At 41.6% G+C, this 20,981-nt stretch overlaps 1 protein-coding gene across 1 annotated transcript; it reads left to right on the top strand.

Annotated features, from left to right (window-relative positions):
- The first annotated feature begins 1,487 nt into the window (after positions 1-1,487).
- ndfip2 (Nedd4 family interacting protein 2) lies at positions 1,488-19,838 on the top strand. The gene is made up of 8 exons (XM_030780731.1): positions 1,488-1,920; positions 8,880-9,051; positions 10,781-10,911; positions 13,280-13,367; positions 16,658-16,782; positions 17,310-17,376; positions 17,789-17,894; positions 18,561-19,838. Exons 1-7 carry the CDS (start codon positions 1,891-1,893, stop codon positions 17,890-17,892), a joined length of 717 nt encoding a protein of 238 aa, XP_030636591.1. The 5' UTR covers positions 1,488-1,890; the 3' UTR covers positions 17,893-17,894; positions 18,561-19,838.
- The last annotated feature ends 1,143 nt before the right edge of the window (positions 19,839-20,981 follow it).

Genomic DNA, 20,981 nt, shown 5'->3' with positions numbered 1-20,981 from the left:
TGAGCAAAATGTGACAATTAACAAGTTACCTAATTCTATTTAACTCATGTCAAATCACTGCATTGACCAATATATTTTTTTTACTGGTATGAATTTTAGATATTATCTTCTTTGCGCTTAAGTATTACAGTTCCTTAAGGTCCAGTGGTGGCTTATCAGAATGACACAGTTTAATGTATGTCAGACGATCAAATTATTATGTAATTTGTATAAAATAAACTGGCCTTCAAAACAGAAGCTGAGTATGGTGAAATCATTTGTATTCAATTTAAAGCAGATCTGTAAGTCACCAACGAGAGATTGTGCATCTACTCAAAAACACTTGCTGCTTGTGTTCATTATTCTGCATGTTTTATGAATGGCATGGAAAATTACACTGCTGGTTTCATAACACTAATCCAAGCGATTTTAAAGAACGTAACGCATAAGCACAGCAGTACTTCAGATCACCACTGGAGTGCAACATATACACACATTTTTTGGAGCCCTTGTCAAAATCTCTTTGTTCAAACTACTGCATAACACCTACAAATGTTGAGAGGAAAAAAAGAGCTTTCTCAGTTTTTCCAGATAAATTTATTGCATTCAGATTTCTTCATATCATGTTGCTGTCCCTACAGTATCTTTCAAATCCTTGTTGAATTAGGCATACATTTTTATTATTAAAGCTGCAGGCTGATATAAACATTTAATGAGTTTGTTTTTTTTCTGAATTTTAGAGGATATTATGTGCTTGTAATCCATTTGTGGACCTTAGCCCATTTAACTGATAAACTAGACCCAGCCACATGTGTAAAACTAAAAAGTGACTCAGATTTTTCCTTCTTTCTTCTTCTTTTTTAACCAATAAGCCAACAAAAAACGAGGAAGAAAGGGAAGTTTGATCCTATGATTTATTGTCACCTTCTATAATGTTATTTTTTTTTATTACATATACTGTAACCAAAGATGAAGTACCCATATCACCTACACATCCACAGCTGCTACACACACACAGTACATACACACACAGAGTCCTTACAGACACATAGCACACACACACACACACACACACACACACACACACACACACACACACACACACATACACACAGCATATGCACACCCACAACCCCTGCACACCCACGGAAACTAGGCACCCAGATTATCAACAACCAGTAATGAAATTACAATGAGCCACTTTGTCATCCCACCTGTCACAATTGTGACCAGTGACATATTCATAGTTACTATGAGCATGATATAACTGTGGCAGAACGATCCTATTAATATATCAATAATAGAGCCTTTAAAGATTATAAGTACCAAACATAGTAGTTGTATTTGTACTATAGCGCGTTTAATTAACTTTCTCCTACAGAGCTCTGAAGCAGACATCTTCTATGTAAGGCACAAGCAGCTGGAAATAAATGGCTCTGGTCATGTGACCGTTTACACCGCCCACATCAAAACCTTCGTTTAAGACAACACATTATTTAATTTATAATTTGCCTTTCAGTAACAAGCACACCAGCAACTCTTTTAGAACTTTACAAACTCCAAGCAAAATTTCGATCAAAATTGTGACCGCTGGGATAAGAAACAGTACGGAAAGAGGTCGAACCAGAACGACTTCAAAACATTTTGCGTCTTCATTGCGTCACAGGAAAAAGTGCCCGTGTTCATTTTTTTCGCTTGTCTGTCGACTGTAGGAATCAGCCCGTACATGACGAGGTTTGTACAATAAACTGCGAGTTTTGTGTAAATGGGGGAGTCTTATGTTCTCAGTTTAGAGAGAACATCTGTTATAGCACATCTGAACACTGCCAACTAGACAAGTTACCTTCGATTTGAAGCACACAAGGCTGCGTTTGTTGTTAGCTGGCTAACTTGCCAGCTGCGTTAAAGAAAATGGAACAAGCCGTGAGCCGATACCAAGTGGTAAGTATCGCCGAATAACCAGCACCTCTTCGCTTGTCATTCTCAGTGTAAATTTATGAGAAATTAATGTTATTCTTGAAGGTGAATAATTCAGTTTTGTGTTAAACTGTTTGCCCAACGTAGACCCCCAGTGTTGACTGCACTTCTACGTGAGCTGGCGTGTTACGGTTTGTCGCTAACGTAAAACCAGGGGATGGAGGCGACACAATTCATATCATTAAATGTAACTTGATATACTGGTTACGTGTCATCGAGCGTCATTTCAGATGAAGCAGACTACTTAACAACGAAGGGGAATTTCGGAAGAAAAATCACTAGCCGTGTGCTATCTTTGTAAATCTCTAAGCAGATATGTCTCATTCTTTCGCTTCGGTGACAAACGGGAGAGGTGTAGTCAAACGTGTGTGAGAGGAATTTTTAGCCTTTTCAGACGTGAAATATTTGGGTGTGACAGAGGCACTGAGTTGCGCAAATATCCAATAACTTATCATACATCTCTGATGTGAAACCCACCTTATGTAACACTTTTCGGAAGCCGTATCATGTGGCTATCTCCGAGTGCGTGTGTGACATCAGTGTAGAGGCACAGGCGAAGAGATTCATGATTTTTTGGCTTTTTAAGATGGAGTATCAAACATGTTATAGCGTTAAAGATCAAGAGGCGTAACTGTGCTAGAACTTCAAACATTATTACATCGAAACATCGAATTCTTCATCTTCAGCGCAATGGCTGGTTTCAGTTGTGTGTTTCATGGAATGACTGGCCGCCCTTGAATTGAATTTGACCAAAGATCTGTTGGAGGGTTTAAGCTAGAGGTGTTAGTCCTTTCGCAGATGCTCATGTTATGACATTGGGCATCATACCCGAGAGAGGGACATCTAGATGTCAGGCTTCATAGCAAGGCCTCAAGGTTTCATACTCGGATTAAGTGTAATGTATTACATAAGATGGTAGAGTGGTCATCACATGGTCTACGGTTATGTTACACCATGCTTTAGGATAAATTCAATCAGTTCCAATGCCTTTTACTTTACTTTTACTCCCCACGTGCATATATATAGAGATATAGTCTGTGTGGTAGACAGTTGCTATGCAACAACTACAAAAGCATGTCATTTCATTGCTTGTTTTCCATTTAACAGTGTGAGTGATCTTTGTGTAGATGCTCATGATTTCACAGCAGATGCATCACTCTCTGATGCTCTTACTCCTTTTTTGGTAGTTCATAATTCAGCCATCGTCCCTTTTGGCGTCTTGTCTCCCCTTCATGTGTTCTGTGTGCACAAAATCATCGTCTCTCCCTTTGACATACTCTTTCTATTTCAATGCTGCTCCTTCACCCTCTTCTTTACCGTAAAAGAATGAGAGCCTCTAGGCACAAAGAGAAGGGAGTCAACAAGCGAGAGAATACCAATGGAATCTAACTAAGTCGGACTGGAATTCATCTCCACTTCACCTTGTTATGTTCGCGGCATACTGAATGTTAAGGGCTGATTTGAAGCTTATTATGCTTGGTCTGCAGGGAAGTGATTGTTCATTGCTTCAGTGATCTGCCAGATACGTTTATCTTATTGAAGTATCTCTTATTTCCTGTTTCCACCACCTATTGCAGCTTTATTGGACTGAATGGAGCTTCAGAGCCCTAGAATAGTCTATTCAAATGATCTAGAATTTGTGGTTGGAGTCTTTGCTGATTAGAGCTATGAATGTGACCTAATGAATTGGATTAAATCATTGTCAGGTTCAGTCACAATGTGGTTCAGCTTAGGCCAAAGTATTGTTGTACTTTACACAACAATTGTTTGGAGTAAATAGACATGGCATTTCCATTTAGGGATTTGTTGTGAAAACATGACGTCTCTTTCATTGTTATTTAGACAGTGTTGCCATCCCAAATGCTGATGCCTTGAAATTCCAAGGTCAGAATGATAAAATTCCTAGACCTAAGCTTTTATTCTTTGATGGACCTAAGCAGTTTTATTTGTATAGTTGGTAGTAATTGGAGGACGTTCATAGAGGCAAACTGGATTCATTTAGAATTTATGCAAAATGTTTTGCTTGAAGTCTGCCCTCTATGGTGGTAAACATTAAGGCCACTTCAGCTTAGAGCAACAACATTTCAGGATAGGGAGAAATGCTGTTTCATTCATACATTTTTTTACAGGTAGGCCCATGTCTTGTCCATTGTTTTAAGCTTTTTAAAAACTGTTGCGTAAGTTGCTGATAAACTCTTCTGATAAAAAACCCTCCCCTGACATTACCGCTGTCCTTGGTTGGAACCCATCCTATAATGATTCACCTGGAACTTGAACCTTCATTTTGCTGCGATAAGGATGATTTCCAAGCTGGACTTTGTCACTACGGTGATTTAACTCTGGCGCACTGACCCGTATGGAACTCAAACTCTCGCTAGGCGCGGCAGTGAATGTCAGTGCTAATCAAAGTTCAGCGCGTTCTCTGGGCTCACACCTCGGAAGATGCGTGTGATTTGTGATGCCTTATCCCATGCTCTGGAGACCGGTGGCTTGGCACACCTCCATAACCTGTTGACGGCCACTCTGCTCTGTCACTGAGAGTTTTGACAGCTGCAGCTTAAGGGACCACAGCGTGTGCCCCTCTGACGGGGTCGCATTACCCGCTCTCTCGCCTTACTGTGTGAACCGGGCTGTTTGCAAACTTTGTTGGCAGTCACACTGGTTCATCAGTAACCTGATGTAACTAAATGCTGTTTTCCATGCTTTCAAATGGGTGGAGAGAGGCCTCGCCAATACGGGGGGGGGGGGGGGGTGTCTTTCCTGCTACTGGCCTACACGTCGCACAAGCTGTAGTATGAAAAACGCTTTTTTGAAACTTTGGTGCAGACCCACCTTGAATCATAGTTTTAGACACTTATTAGCTTTGGAGGTAAGAGGGCTTCATTCCTCTAATTCAGTGGTTTTGAGTAGGTGGCCCACGGGCCTGTTCGGGCCTGCGGAGCATTCTCCTCTGGCTCATGCACACATGTCATCCTTAACTATGAAAGAGAATGTCTACCAGGCATCTCCACCAGCGTCTGTGCCACAATCGCCACAGTCACACACAAACCAAATTTCAGAAAACTCGCCGCTGGCACTTTTTCCACTGACGTTGCAACAATCAGATTTACTTAAGACGCTAACCGACTTGTATCGGAGTGCAAAAGCAAAGTTCATTCTCTCTCTGTTAGTTTTTTAGGTACAAGAAAATTAAAGAGGGTAGTTCAGGGCAGGTTTTCAAGTTCTCTCAAGTTCAGTCTCTCTGTTTCGGACCTCAGTTGTTAATGGATGCTGCTGGTTCACTTAAAGGTCCCGTTCATTTATATGACTGCGTCATACTCGTGAAATTATATGATCACATAAGATCACATTACGTCTAACTGACCTAAATTTTTTTGACAGAATTTCATATTAGCCTAATTCTTGATCAGCTCTTGCATCTGTTTGCTTTTTGTCAGTCTTAACGTTGTATGCCTTCAAAGTAATAGCAAGTAAAAGTGATGTTGCTTACAGATTGGACACGTTTTGACATTCTACAGTTCATTACTTTGCATGTCTGGCTGGCCCACTGTTATATTCACAACTGAAAAAGTGGGCCGCACAGAAGAATTCTTTGAAAATCTCTTCCGTAGTTCATCGACGCTCAGCCTCTTTGCATCATATAATCTGTTGTTTAATCTCTTATTAGTTACAGAGCTGGGTGATGGAAATGACTTGGCCTAGACAGTATGTGTCATAAACAGTAGGTTACCTTTTGATTTAATCACAGTGTCACAGAACTGTCTGAGAGATTGCAGTAATTGATTGAATAGACTTTTCAACATGCCAAGTAGGCTAAGGAAAACTTGTAGAAAATGCACATTTCCATGGCTTACATAACAGTGAAACAAAGTGACTACTAGGCAGGGCTATACTGTTGGCTTCTCTTTTATATTCATGTGTCTGCTCAAAAGGAAATGCTACTCCAGATGTTGTGGGTTGAGTGTGCTTCACTGGGCACTTACTATATCATTGCCCCTCGAATTAAAAGGGGAAAAAAAAAACCTCTTTCAGAGTTCAGACACTTGCACTTAGTATATGGAGGTCTGGTTTAATTTGGTCGGACAAGATGGGATGTTTCTTTAGATACTTCCTCCACCATTTCACTGGGTTTACAGAGAGAGAGGCATTCTTACCCAGTGACCTTCTCTTCTGCTGTATACCGTGTTATGTGAGGTTACTGAAGGTGTTATTTTTGTGCCTTCAAAGAAATCAGCCAGAGCATAAGAGTCCCTTCTTTTTTTTCATGAGGGTGCGGGGATGTCCCCCATGTGAGTCAGGAAGAAGACTACCACTCTCCACTTCCTACTGCTCATACCCCAAAAACCACTTCCATCTCTCGGGCTGCCTAGACTCACTCGTGCATGATATCGCATTGACCTGTTCTCATAATAAGTGTAAAGAAACTCACATTAGCTAAACGTGAAAGGTTCAATTTGCATTACATTCATTAGGCTAGAGGTGTGATGATGCACGCTATTCACAGTCCAGTTTATATCTCACAGTTTTTGGGTCATAGTTCAGTTTATATCACAGCAAACCAAAGGTAATCTTCAGTACCTTTTACTTTAAAGGTTTTTTTTTTTTTCTTTTTTAGAAAACGACTGCAAGAAAACAAACTGGAGCAGCACTTATTTTGAAGTTTTTCCTTTAGAAAGTCAGTAAAGAAAAGTAAAGTTGAGCAATTTGGACGGTTGCAGGAAAATGACATTTCAGCAGAAAAAAGAAACGAATAACTGCAAAATTACAAGTGACTGTTCTGACCGTTTAAAGATCAATATGCAGCTATTCCTGCTTAAAGAAACCAAGAGATGAGATCTACTTTATTCCTTCATGTGGATTTATGTATAACAGCATTACATAAGTACATAGTCTTTGTAATGACACTGTGTGTTTTGTTGTTATTTAAAATGGTTAAACAAAGCAAAAAAGTCATACCGGCTTCAAAACAAACCAAGCCAAAACAAAACAAAAAAGGCATACCGGCGTCAAAACAAAACAAAACAAAACAAAACAAAAGGCATACCTGCTTCAAATCAAACCAAACCAAATCAAATTATGATTAACGTTATTTTTAATGATCAAAAGCAGAAACAGTGTGGAATGTTCTCTCATACTAAATTTGACATTACATTCAGAAGAACAAAACAAAACAAAGAAAACTTCAATCAGAACAGTGAATCCATGGTTCACTCCATCTGTACTGTGAATCGAACCGAAGACTACAGGACTGCCGTTTTCCATTCCGGTACAAAATTGTCCCATTCCTTAATGTTCCTATTTGCTGTCGGTTTCAGATCAACGTGTAAAGAATGGAGTTGACATTGAGCAGGAAGTAACATTCTCATAACAGACTTAAACACATAAGGATTGACTGGATTATTGCATACCCAGCGTTATTGCAATTGCACAAACAGTAATTGGCCCACTGACTCCCCCCCCCCCCCCCCCCCCCCCCCCCAGATTTTTTTTGCCACTGCAGCTCTCAGTTTAGTGTAGGTCTGTCCCCAGTCGTCCTCTGCTAGCAACAGCGGAGCCTTGAAGTGGGTATCAAACACTGAGGCCAAGTAGACTATCTCTACTCTACATCCTCTTCGTTCAGATCTTAAGCATATGGCGCGATTGATGTCCTGAACCGTTGTCGAATCACAAAAGCGTTCTTGCACATGGCTCTTGCTTTACCAGAGATTGTAGACGTGCTCTCATTAAACAGGAGCAGTGTATTCTCTTTCACAGGCTTTAGGGCCCCAACTCTCTCTCTCTCTCTCTTTCTCTCTCTGTCTTCAGCAGAGGAGAAATTTTCTCACTGAAGGTACAGTTGTCACTTTGGTTCTCCCTTGTCTGCGCTCTGAGAGGAGGGGCAGTGCAGATGACTGGCTGCCGTTAAAGGTGTTATCGTTGCCCGTGCTCGTGTTTTCGTGTCATGTTTCGCCACCAAATTAGTGATGAGCTTTGGGTTCTGTGAATCGCAGCAGTTTCTGTGTCAGCATGCGGTGCTATGACAGAAAGTGAGAATGCGTCTGCTTCTTTCTAGTACAAACAGATATCGGCCATGCATGACAAAGCTTGCGAAATGCAACACCTCTGTCTCTTTCCAATCTCTCTGCTTAGTCATTAAATCTTCATTGTTTCCACACATGCAACTTGTGCACAGATCGAGGATATGACTACTTAAATTAATCAGAGTTCGTCCCGTAGCCGTGTTGTTGATTGTGTTACCATACTCTGGCCCACTGTTCAGGCTGGGTAATGGATTTTGAATCAGCGTGGGGATTAATTTCGTCGTAGATTAAACAGTGCACTGTTGCCACGCTGTAGGAGTAGAAGCTATGGGCCAGCGTGATGGTACTCTGTGCCATTCTTTTACCAGACAAATGCTTACATGATGATGGGTTACTGATGTGTCATGTATACTGAATGTGGACCTCAGAGCGTCAGTTCTGAATCACAGAACAAATTGCACTCCTTAGGTGTATAATGTTTTTTTTTATTTCTTTTTTTTCTCTCAGCCTCACTGAGCCTTGTGCCCTTTAATCAGTCGAACAGTGGCTCTCTCTAATGCCGTTGCGTTATTGACAAAAACTGCAGGGTAAAAGAGACAGGGTGCATGCGTGGGATTATTTGCTGTGCTGTGTTGGCCTAGGTGATGTTTCCGTTGAAGGAGATTCTGGAGTTTGCTGAATGGTTTCATTTGGTTCTATACTGTGGAAAGACCAGGACAAACAAGTATCATTTATATTGATTTGTCTGAGGTGATGAACTTGATTGCATACACTGAAAGACAACAAATGATCATTTTAGGGTTATGGGCAAACAGACTGGCCTTGGCAAGACTGTTTTTTTAATGTAGTTCACAGTGTTAACCCTTTAGTGACTCTCGGTGAAACTCTGTTGTCTTTGTGTAGTTGCACAACGAGGATGACTCCTCCGAGGCGTGTGGCAGCGCTGAACCGTCCACCTCCGCCCAGGCCGCCGCTTCAGCCATTACCCCTAGTGACCCTGTTGCCATGCCGACAGAGGCGGAGGCCCCGCCCCCTCCCTACGCCAGCGTGGCAGTAGGAGCCACGGCCGCTCCAGGTACGTACAGCACGAAAATCACCTCATTCAAAACCATGTCAGATTATTTAAGTGTTACATTACAAACACAACTCGATCCTGAGCTGTTTTCTGCAGATTTAATATGAACTACCCGCATATGCAAACGATAAAAGACTAAAAAGTAAAGTCAAGCATTTTGATTGTGGTCATTTGAATTGGTTAAACATTTGTTATTGGCTTTTCTTTTTTGTTTTTGAGTTGGTCAATCGTGAAGACTTGAAACTGTTACTGGACTGCTGGAGTTTACTAGCTCCCCTCTTTTGTCACCTCACTGACGTTCTAGTGAATGGCTAGGATACTGCCAGCTCTGGGTTGTCACTTCACTGACGTTCTAGTGAATGGCTAGGATACTGCCCGCTCTGGGTTGTCACTTCACTGACATTATAGTAAATGGCTAGGATACTGTCAGCTCTGGGTTGTCACTTCACTGACAAATAGTGAATGGCTAGGATACTGCCAGCTCTGGGTTGTCACTTCACTGACGTTCTAGTGAATGGCTAGGATACTGCCAGCTCTGGGTTGTCACTTCACTGATGTTCTAGTGAATGGCTAGGATACTGCCAGCTCTGGGTTGTCACTTCATTGACGTTCTAGTGAATGGCTAGGATACTGCCAGCTCTGGGTTGTCACTTCATTGACGTTCTAGTGAATGGCTAGGATACTGCCAGCTCTGGGTTGTCACTTCACTGACGTTCTAGTGAATGGCTAGGATACTGCCAGCTCTGGGTTGTCACTTCATTGACGTTCTAGTGAATGGCTAGGATACTGCCAGCTCTGGGTTGTCACTTCACTGACGTTCTAGTGAATGGCTAGGATACTGCCAGCTCTGGGTTGTCACTTCACTGACGTTCTAGTGAATGGCTAGGATACTGCCAGCTCTGGGTTGTCACTTCACTGACGTTCTAGTGAATGGCTAGGATACTGCCAGCTCTGGGTTGTCACTTCATTGACGTTCTAGTGAATGGCTAGGATACTGCCAGCTCTGGGTTGTCACTTCATTGACGTTCTAGTGAATGGCTAGGATACTGTCAGCTCTGGGTTGTCACTTCACTGACAAATAGTGAATGGCTAGGATACTGTCAGCTCTGGGTTGTCACTTCACTGACGTTCTAGTGAATGGCTAGGATACTGCCAGCTCTGGGTTGTCACTTCACTGACGTTCTAGTGAATGGCTAGGATACTGCCAGCTCTGGGTTGTCACTTCACTGACGTTCTAGTGAATGGCTAGGATACTGCCAGCTCTGGGTTGTCACTTCATTGACGTTCTAGTGAATGGCTAGGATACTGTCAGCTCTGGGTTGTCACTTCACTGACAAATAGTGAATGGCTAGGATACTGCCAGCTCTGGGTTGTCACTTCACTGATGTTCTAGTGAATGGCTAGGATACTGCCAGCTCTGGGTTGTCACTTCACTGACGTTCTAGTGAATTGCTAGGGTACTGCCAACTCTGGGTTGCTCAAAATCTCGTTCTACCTGCTCCTCTGATCTAACCTAATTCTAAAAAACTCTCTCTGGGTGAAAGTCATTTAGGTTTTCTTATCTCAGAGACCACTCACATAAAGTCAAATGTGGCCCTGATGTATAAAAAGCATTTCCCAGAACAGCGTGGCCTATATCAGGTGTTTTTTTTTTTTTTTGCACTCATTGTGAGAGGACTCTAGCTTTCCTTCCTCCGCATGACCCTGTGTTAACTGCTCTCTTTCACAGACAGCACTTTTCAGGCCGACTTTCCCGTGCCGCCCCCCTACAGCGTGGCCACCTCGTTGCCAACCTACGACGAGGCCGAGAAGGCCAAAGCCGCTGCCATGGCGGCGTCCGCCGTGCAGGTCATTCCTCAGGTCTGTGCCCTCTATGATATGGAATATAACACACACACACACACACACACACACACGCAGGAATGAGTCTGGGAGTCTGTCAGAGACGTGCCGAAAAGGCCGCAGCCTGAGTCGGTTTGGTCGGACGGATTTGCCCGGAGATAAAAACGCCCGTTCTGTGTGAAGAGCATTTCTCAGCAAATCTGAGCCGTGTTAAACTGCATAAATCACCATTTTCGGCACGGAGAGGGCGTTGTGATGAGTGGTGTTTTTTTTTTTTCTCTCTCGCTCCACCAATCACGAAGCATATAATGAAGTTTTTTTTCTATTGTTGTTTTCGTAGTCTGTGTTACATAAAAACATTAAAACAGAAAAGAGGGAACTCTGAAGATGCTGAGGAAGTAGTGATATAGTAAATAGAATATCTAAGCAAGACTGAAAAGACATTTATCTTCATTTAAGTGAAACACTACAGTGAAATGTATCTGATGTATGTGGAGACTGCTGGGTTATTATTGGATCTGCTTGTGAATGCTGAATTTTTTCCTTCACAAAAACAGCGTCTTTCCAGTCAAGATTAAATGATTGGGCAGCCTACTCATCGCTCTGTTTGACAAATTTTCGATGAAACAATTTGTCAGCCTTGATACCTGGATATAGTGTAGGCCTAAAACCTTTCAAATGAAACATACCTTTTACTTGCCTATGACTGCTATAAGTACTATTAACTACAATGGTTAGGTTGCACCTATATGTTTTAAATAAGTGTCCATGTTTTAGTTAATAAGCATTAACGTGACATACACATTTATTGAGTGTGCTCTTTCCCACGAAATACTTTCAGTTGCTGAAGACATGGTCTTGGTGTACTCATTATTGAAGAACCACATATTACCCACCTATGACTCATAGGCCACAGGTTGCCAACCACTGCACTGCTTTATGTTTTTTTTCCCTGACTGACCTAAAGCTGTTTGATCTTTAGATGTGCCGGCGCTGGCACCTCTGGTAGAGGCTGGTAGACATTCTCTCAGTGAAGTCCCTCTCCTCTCATGTCCACTTCCCCATTTGTTTTTCATGTAAATTTCAGTCAGCCTTTGACCATGAACCCTAATTCTGTGGTCCAGCTCTACAGAAAAACCACAATGAACCAAATCGGTTTAGAAAAGGGCTCTCACATCCCAAAACTGTGACCTGGAAACGAGTGTGTGTGTGTGTGTGTGTGTGTGTGTGTGCGCGCTCTTCCTCTTTTCTGCGTATGAGCAGAGAAGTATGTTGAAGTGGCTTTTGAATGGGACTTACTCATCCATGCTCGGTTGTGTGTGTGTGGTTGTGCTTTGTATGACATTGTCTATATGACCGGTGAATGATGGCATTATGAATGCACCACGTTAAAAGGAAGTTTGAAAGGGAAATTCCACACACAAAAAAGTCGAGCGTTACATTTTTGTCACCTTTCAGAAAACCCAGAATACTTTCTCCCTACTCAGTTTCAGCCTTTGTTTTGACCTGCATCAGCAGAAAACCCACATTTGACGACATCACACTGGTGAAAAAAAAAAAAAGAAGAAGAAGAAGAAGAAAAAAATGCAAATGGGAGGGGTGGTACATCAGCCAGTGTTGCTCTGTTGTGATGCATGCATTTTTATAGAGGGGGGGGGGGGGGGGGGGGGGGCAATTCATCTGATGAACTATAAAAAGTGACGGTTATATCGATCAGGGCCTTTCCCCCCCCCCCCTTTTTTACCACAGAATATTTCACAGAGTTCAAGGAGGTTCTACGGTCACACTTTATATTAATACAACTAGGCCATTCTTACAGTCAGAAGCTCTGTATGAAATGGTCTGATATTCTTAATACAGGAAAGCAGCAGATCAGCATGTGTGTTTTTTTCCAAGAGGATTATTCTCTGGAATGTTGTGGGTTTTCCAGGGATTTACTGACATTTCATAAAGAAAAAGGAGAAAAAAAACCCATTCAATACTCCTATTGTTAAAAAAGGAACACCAAAGCCAAAGCTCCATAACTTATGACCTAAAAACAATTCAAATAACACAGGGCTTAATTCTGTTTATCAGCGTTCAAGTAGGACAACGTTTTGAAGTTAAACTGCTTATCAGCAGAGTTTGAAACCTACTGCATTTGTTTGTTAGCTGTCTGATGCCCAGATATGACTGCAGATATACTTGGCAAAAGTCATCCTGGGGCAGATGAAGAAAAACAAGTGTAGATTTGACATAGAGGGCATTTAAATTAAACAGAACTGTCCCCAGATAAGATGGGCACATAAATCCTGTTTGTTCTAGCTTGGCATTGTCCCAGGCTGATTTCTCTCTCTCTCTCTCTCTCTGTGTGTGTGTGTGTGTGTGTGTCTTATCTCTGAAACAGGATGATGATTTTCTACCCCGGGATGACTTAAGTGATGCTGATCAGCTAAGGGTGGGAAACGATGGCATCTTCATGCTGGCCTTTTTCAGTAAGTTTGAATTTGTGTGTGTGTTTAAGGTTTCTGTGAACGTGACCATATCTCCAAGCGTGTGTGTGTACATTTGTGAGAGACAACCTCTCCCCCTGTGTTGTTTGGTTCAGCTGTGATTATTACGATTATCTTGTTTGGTTCAGCTGTGATTATTACGATTATCTTGCACCACCTGGTGATTGATGGAAGTATTACACTTTGCATACTACAGGGTGTCTGCGAGGTCTTAAAAAGTATTAAAAGATAATAAATCAATTTAGCAAAAACTAAGGCCATTAAAGAATTAATACATCTTCATCGCCATTTTACGATAATGTTTATATATATTAAGGGTTGCAGGGGTACATAATTTTACAACTTGAGCACTCGTTTCCTGAAAACCTTGTACTCGGTGCGCGCGGGGGGCTGGGTGCTGCTGCATCAGTTAAAAGACTATTCAACTATGATGCGTTTGATCCCAGCGCCTAGGGCAAAGCATAAAATTAACCATATGATATGAAGATAACATATCATATGGTCTTTGGTCTTACCTTACGCAATAGTGAAGTGTGGATGATACCGACGATATTTTAACGTTATTGTTACCAACATTTTACAGTAGCCCAAGACAGGAAGCTCAGTCAATAAAGCGTGCTGTGCACACTGTAGTGGGTTAAACCCGGGTAAATTTGAAATCGCATAATTATTTTTCCGTTAAATGTTCTTATTGTGTTGAGATATAGCGGCTGTTTTTTGCCTGGACATCATTGGTAAGCCTAACCGACTTAAAAATTAAATTAGTCATATTTGCTTGCATCTGACTTTTAACAACATTAATCTGTTTCGCCGCGTTAGTAGCCCAGTCTATTATGACAGACTCGATGTTAGAGCCATCCTTGAGAAATCCATCCACAACTCACAAATGTTCCACGTTTATTTCACCGCAACGGCAGTTGGGAAAGAAAATTTGCACAGTGAAATACAACAATAAAGCAAACAAACAATTGATTCTCCGTTTTATGCTGTCGCCATACTTCCTCTTGTTTACCAAGGGCTCTGGACTGAGAACTGAGTGCGCGTGACCTAGCATCACGCGATTAGCGGGTACTCGACGATATTGTAGAACGTCGAGAATTGATGGATTTGCTCAAGTGCTCGAATGCTCGAGTGCTCTGTGCAGCTCCTAATATGTATGTATACACACACACACGCGCGCGCGCGCACACACACACACACACACACACACACACACATACATACATACATACATACATATATATATATATATATATATATATATATGTATGTGTGTGTGTGTGTGTGTGTGTAAACTAATAAAGGTAATGAGGAAATGCAAATTCTTGGGACAAGTGGTTGGAGGACACTGAATTTGAACCATGGCTGAGACCTGTCACTGGGAATAACCGACAGACGTATTGTTCGGTGTGTAACAAAGCAATAAGTGTAACCTTGATGGGGATCAACGCTATCCGGTCCCATATGCACAGTGCTAGTCACAAATCCGCTATAGGATGCAGACAGCAGTTGTTTATTGCACATTTCTGTGCTACACTGGCTACACCACTACCCAGTACCACCGCTGAAGCTACTACGCCGGTCGCTACTTCATCTTCTGCTGACCTCAGAGTGACGATGGGCGCCACTCCAACACTGCGCCTAGAGGTTCTGTGGTCTCTCGACACAGTGGTAAAACACCACTCTCTCAGTTAAACGAAGGAATTTCCAGATATTTTTAAAACAATGTTTCCCGATTTTGACATTGCCAAGAGCTGGTGGAAACAGAACAGTTGTTGGAACGCAAACCAACTGAATTGAGGCACATGCCATGAATCTTGATGGCCCCCCTCCCCAGCTCACTGTTTGTTTCATATATTACCATTATCCATGTTCAAAGTTTACACAAGTACATATAGTGAAATTCGGAGTTCTGAAATGAATGATTTCATAAGACTGTGTCTGGCTTTATCAGTGGTAATTGTAATATAGACCTATGAGTGTCCTTCTAATGGCTGAGTGGCCATTCACTGCGGTAGAGCCCCACCTGCCCAATAGCATGCTGACGATGTGATTCCCAACAGTGTTTTGTGTGAAGATGTTGTATGGCCTCATTTGTTAAGCCAAATGCAACAGAAAGTGAATGGGAAAGAGAGCAAAGCATGCAAAGACCACAGAGAGTTTTGTTTATGACCATGTTCTCTCTCTCTCTCTTTCTCTCTCTCTCTCTCTCTCTCTCTCTCTCTGTGTGTGTTACTGTTATTAATTTTGATAAACCTTACCTTTGCGTTAGTCACTCAATTTATTCTCTTGAGCTTTGTTCCCTCCCAGCCTATCTGAATTCTGTTGTATTGATACAGTGGTCCATAGCAGTGTTTGCAAACTAAGACTGTTTAGTTTTGCAATCTCAAAATCAGTGTATAGTAAATGTACATTAGAGGTGTGTTGCTGATGTAACCGCTATCCGCTCAAAGTGGCGTTGAGGTCTCAAAATGTATTGAAAAGGTGTTAAAAAGGTTTTAAAAGGTCTTGAATTTAACTTCAGAATTCCTGCATATACCCTGTGCTAAGATCCTAGATGCTGAATATCGCTTCATTGCTGATTCCCTGATAAAGAAAATCCCCTCGTTTTCAGTTAGAATCCTGATATATCTCATTACACATTACTTACAAGGATTCAGTTTCACCCTACCACACCACACTGGGTAAATCTTCACCACTAGATGGTGACATTCTGGCTTTTAATTCATTTCTGTCTCACTTGACGGACATCTTTCCAGGCTTCCAGTAAGCATTTTCTAGGTGCGGCAAGCTTCTCTTTCTTCTTTTTATCAACAACAAAAAAAGTTCTCCCAATACTTCAAACAGTAGGTCAATGAAAACAAATACACTTAACTCGTTATTCTGCAAAGCTGTTGTGTCTCCCGCTCTGCCAAAACATTCAAATAGATTGAATATTTTGACATTTATCTCACTGACCTGTCAAGTCCGAGAATTACACGCCAGGGCACGCTTCCTTTCACACTGTAATAACTGCAAAGTTCAAATAAATAACTGGATTTTAGCATGCCAGCAGCCACAAGACATTACTGTAACCAAAGCATCTCAATAATTGGCTTGAAGATACAGTTGTTTTTTTTAATATACTGGCTGATAAAAGATTATTTACGTGTAAACTTAATATTTATATGTATAAAGACATCAGTACATTTGTATGTATAGACATATGTAGGGTTTTCCTGAGACAACCAGATGTAATCTGACTCCTAATCTGTCTGTGTCTGTGTGAACAGTGGCCTTCCTCTTTAACTGGATCGGGTTCTGTCTGTCTTTCTGTTTGACCAACACCATTGCTGGCCGATATGGGGCCATATGCGGCTTTGGCCTCTCCCTCATCAAGTGGATCCTCATCGTGAGGGTAAGAAACCACAGCTAGTCTGACAGATCCACGCAAAATGGTTTGAAAGCTGTTGTCAGTTCATAAAGTTGGAGAAGTTAAGTTTATGGGCTATTGGTTACTAGTGAATATTTTAGAACCGCTCCTCTCAAAATATGACGCGTCAGTCCAGGATGAGGAAACTGCCGGTCCGCAGAGCCCTGCAGCTGCACCAAATTATGCTCTGTGCGTCTGTCACTTACCAGGTGAAAATAGTAAAGGTTCTAGAATATTAAGTAAGTTCTCGAGGGCAGGAATGTTTAGCATCCTAGAATCTCGAATAAAATGTTACTATTTTCAAAGCAGGAAGTTCAGTCAAGGAGGCGGGGACCTGGCAGTTTCCTTTAGGTGGACCAGTGCCGGTCCGCGGCCCATAGTTTGAGTATTGCTGTTTTAGGAGATCACAACTGATTTGAAAAGTGAGTAAATTAATATGTTAAATGATTCTCTCTCTCTCTCTCTCTCCCTCTCTCCCCCTCCCCCCATCTCTATATTTATTCATCATTCAGTTTTCTGATTACTTCACTGGATACTTTAATGGACAGTATTGGCTCTGGTGGATTTTCCTGGTGCTTGGTAAGTTTTTGATCTGATGCTGCCATCTGTTGGTATAGTGCCTGTACTACATATTTCCCCCAAGCTGTCTGAACACTAATGCTGGCACAACAATCAAAAGGATGGAGCCTAAATATGGATATTTCCATAAATATGGTAGCATCAAAGAAGAGGATTTCAGCAAGGCTGTTATGGTTTGAGTGTTCATGCTGTTATAAAAGTCTGGTTTTAAAATGGCTTGATGGAAATTTAATAAGTACTTGTGCTACTCCAGGATACCCATTCGAGATATAGCTAGCATATTCTTATGTGAGCCTCATTTCTGTAGTAAGTGGCAGTTTGAACACAAGGCTTCAGTTAGACATCTAGGGTGACAGCACTTAAAAGCTTATTGAGTTGCCGTGGTGACCGTTTGCTCCTCCCCTCTCTCCAGGTCTCCTCCTCTTCTTCCGAGGATTTGTCAATTACCTGAAAGTACGTAACATGTCTGAGAACATGGCCACTTCTCACAGGACACGCTTCTTCTTCCTCTACTAGAGGTGAGCGTGCACACACACACACACACAGACATAGACACAAAATGATGGCACAGTGAAGCACACTGATCTAGACAACTCACACACACTAACTGCAGTCTTTCAGAGCTGAAATGTTCAGGTGGTGGTTGGTTGTGGTAGTTAGGATGCACCAACTGAAACAGTACGTCACTTTGGTTTTCTTCTCATTATTCTTGAGTCACAGGTCTTTGTTGTGTGAAAAGAGCAGTTACCTGACTAACGTTACACATGCACAGATATATGTCTCGGTGGAGTTTCACTGCTGTTGTCTATAAGCTGTACAGAGCTGAGCTGGTATGGACCTTCAGAAGCTCATTAGTGAATGATGTAGACTACATGCAGTACACGTAAAGGAGCGCATGGGACACACTGCAGTTTACTCACACAAAAGCCAGAGTCATCCTAGAATCACATCTGTAATGAACGTCATTGTGGGGCACTGGAAAACTCGATGACGATCAATTAGAGTAGAGTGGACGTCAACGTGGATTAAAACACAGCTCGCTTTGTAGCTGGCTTATGTGAGGAATGAATATGTTGCAATAGGACAGTTACAGGCAGTGATGACTTCCATAAGTGCAACAATGCGTCTCGGTCAGGGCAGTTTGCCAAAAGCACCACTTTCATTCACTCTCTCTGTCTTTCAAGGTTGCCTCGCCAAACATTCCTCCCTAATGTGAAATTCCTTGATGATTTGCAACCCGTCAAATGAACTGGACTGGATCCCAGGGGGGAAAAAAAACGAAGAGGAAGGGGGGGGGGTAGTGAAAAAAAAAAGAGTGCATCAGAGTTGCCAAAAAAAATTAGAACCCCTCATTAAAAGTCAAATGAACTGGCACGTCACTTTCATAAATGAGTATATATTAAACCACCTAATTCTTCTTTTTTTTTTTTCTTTTTCTCTCTAATAGTCTCTCCCTTTGACTTCTTAGATGGTCTTGTATTTAATAATCAGTTGTAGAAATACTTTGGGAAACATCAACAACAGTACTGTTCCACCCTGCTAATTAACAGCCCGTTCTTTTAATATCGAATGCACAGTGACAGGATGATTCGAGTCATTAAAACATCAAAGAAACGACTTGCCAAAAAAAAAAAAAAAAAGTTATAAAAATACATATATAATGTGCATATGCGATCCTATGCAACTGTGTTCATTGTTCCTCACAGTTTGGACTTTTTAACAGAGGAGACTGTTTACTCTTTGCTCTCGGTTGATTTCCTTCTCTCCCATTATGGAGCTTGACAAGTCATTATTGCATTGCAGTATTAGAATACTCTCTTTCAATTTTCCTTTCACTTTTTGGTTTCCATGATTCGACGCGTACATTAAATTGACAAGCTTTTACCAATTTTAAGATATGTTTACACTATGCGAAGGATTTCTCTCTCTTTTTTGTTTTTCCCCTTAAGTTGTGACTGGACTTAAGCTATGCGTAAATAGCTCGTTGTGTCGATGAGTCCAAACTGGAATTTGTACTTATATTGAAAATATATATTTGCCTTTTGCACCTTTTAAGTTGTTTTTTTTTTTTTAATATCATAGGTGTCATTTTTAGATTGTTATAACTTTGCTCAAACTGTGACCTCTTGTGTCTCGCTAAGCCAATTACTTTAATGCCTTGAATGCTATGTTTACCATTTACTTTATTCCACAAATGCAACTTCAGCAATATCAGATCTTTGATGAAAATAATCAGAGCATGGTTGATTAGGTTGTGCTAAAAAAAAAGTTTGAAAAAAAGTAAAAAAAAAAAAAAAAAAAAAAAAGCAACCCTTTAATATTAAGGGTATGTTAAATAACCAAACTACTTTTGGTCTGAAAGTGATTTTTGACATCTCTAATTGACAGAGATTCGCCTGTGCAACATGTTCATAATTCTCTTGTCTTGCAAAATGCCAATAAAGTTCAAAATGAATCCTGGACAGGTTTTTGTCAGTCTCTCACTGTAACTCCTATACCACCTCCAACTGAGAGACCAGCTCTGGTTTTTTTTTTTGACATACACGGTCCAAACACGTTCTGTACGTGAATTCTTGGTAATTGTTCAGTGTGCATTCAAATGTTTTTTTTTTTTAAATATTTTTTTTTTTAAATGGATAAAATGTACCATGATTCCACGTACGTGTGTATGCCTCTGACATCTGTTGTATTGAGCTTGAAATGTTTTTCTATCATAAATTTGGCTAGTTTTCATTATTTTATAGCTTGACCTAGTTCTGTAAAAAAAAAAAATTCTCAATCATTATCAGTGAGTTCAGTTCCTCTGTGATACTGTGTGAATCTCTAACACTAAATGGCAGCCCCCTCCCCTTTGCTCTGTCCCTCCGTCCCTCCCTGCCTCCCTCCCTCCACTACATAAACTTTTAATGAGTGACCCATTTACATAATTCTTTTCCGGTCGGCACATGCTAGCTGTTGTAGAGAGCAGACCCCCTACCCCCCCACCCCTGCCCTCCCTCCCTCCCTCCCTCCCAGCCCTGCCTCAAACTAGAGCACACTGGAATGGTACAAAGCAAACTCTGTGACATGCAACCAAACGAGTAACAATGAGGGAGGTGGATGAAGACTCGTGTGTGTGTGTGTGTGTGAGGGAGAGAGACAGAAGTGCTGACAATCGCTGTCAGCAGTGTTTTTTGGAAGGCCCTTTTGCACTTGGCCATGTCCAAAAAAACCTGAGCTGAGCACTCGTCAACCTCTCCTCCTCCTCCTTCTCCTCCTCCTCCTTTTCCATCTCCTCCTTCTAGGCTTTCCGGCCCGGCGGGTAAATAGTACCTCTCTTTAAGATGCGTTCAAAAACTCCAGTCGACTCTCTGTGCCGAAGCAGCAGGTACTGAGTGGAATGTCAGGGGCTGGGTCTCAACCTGCACTCCCTAGTGTGCGAGTGCTTGTTTTTTATACTCCACCCCTCTTGGGCCTGATTTCTTGCTTTATGACATTAAGGGCTCTCGCACCCCCCTCTGGGAGAATCGGTTAAGGGGAAGTGGAGCCGCAGAGCTGATGTGGCGGAGAGCCAGGCCTCTTTTATAGAGTCAACGACTTGTCAGGACTCAAAAAAAGGAAAAAAA

The sequence above is a fragment of the Chanos chanos genome, chromosome 7 (assembly GCF_902362185.1).
Source record: "Chanos chanos chromosome 7, fChaCha1.1, whole genome shotgun sequence".
NCBI classification, from domain to species: domain Eukaryota; kingdom Metazoa; phylum Chordata; class Actinopteri; order Gonorynchiformes; family Chanidae; genus Chanos; species Chanos chanos.
The sequence above is the reverse complement of the archived record's forward strand: the minus strand, read 5'-3'. Positions and strand labels throughout refer to the sequence as shown.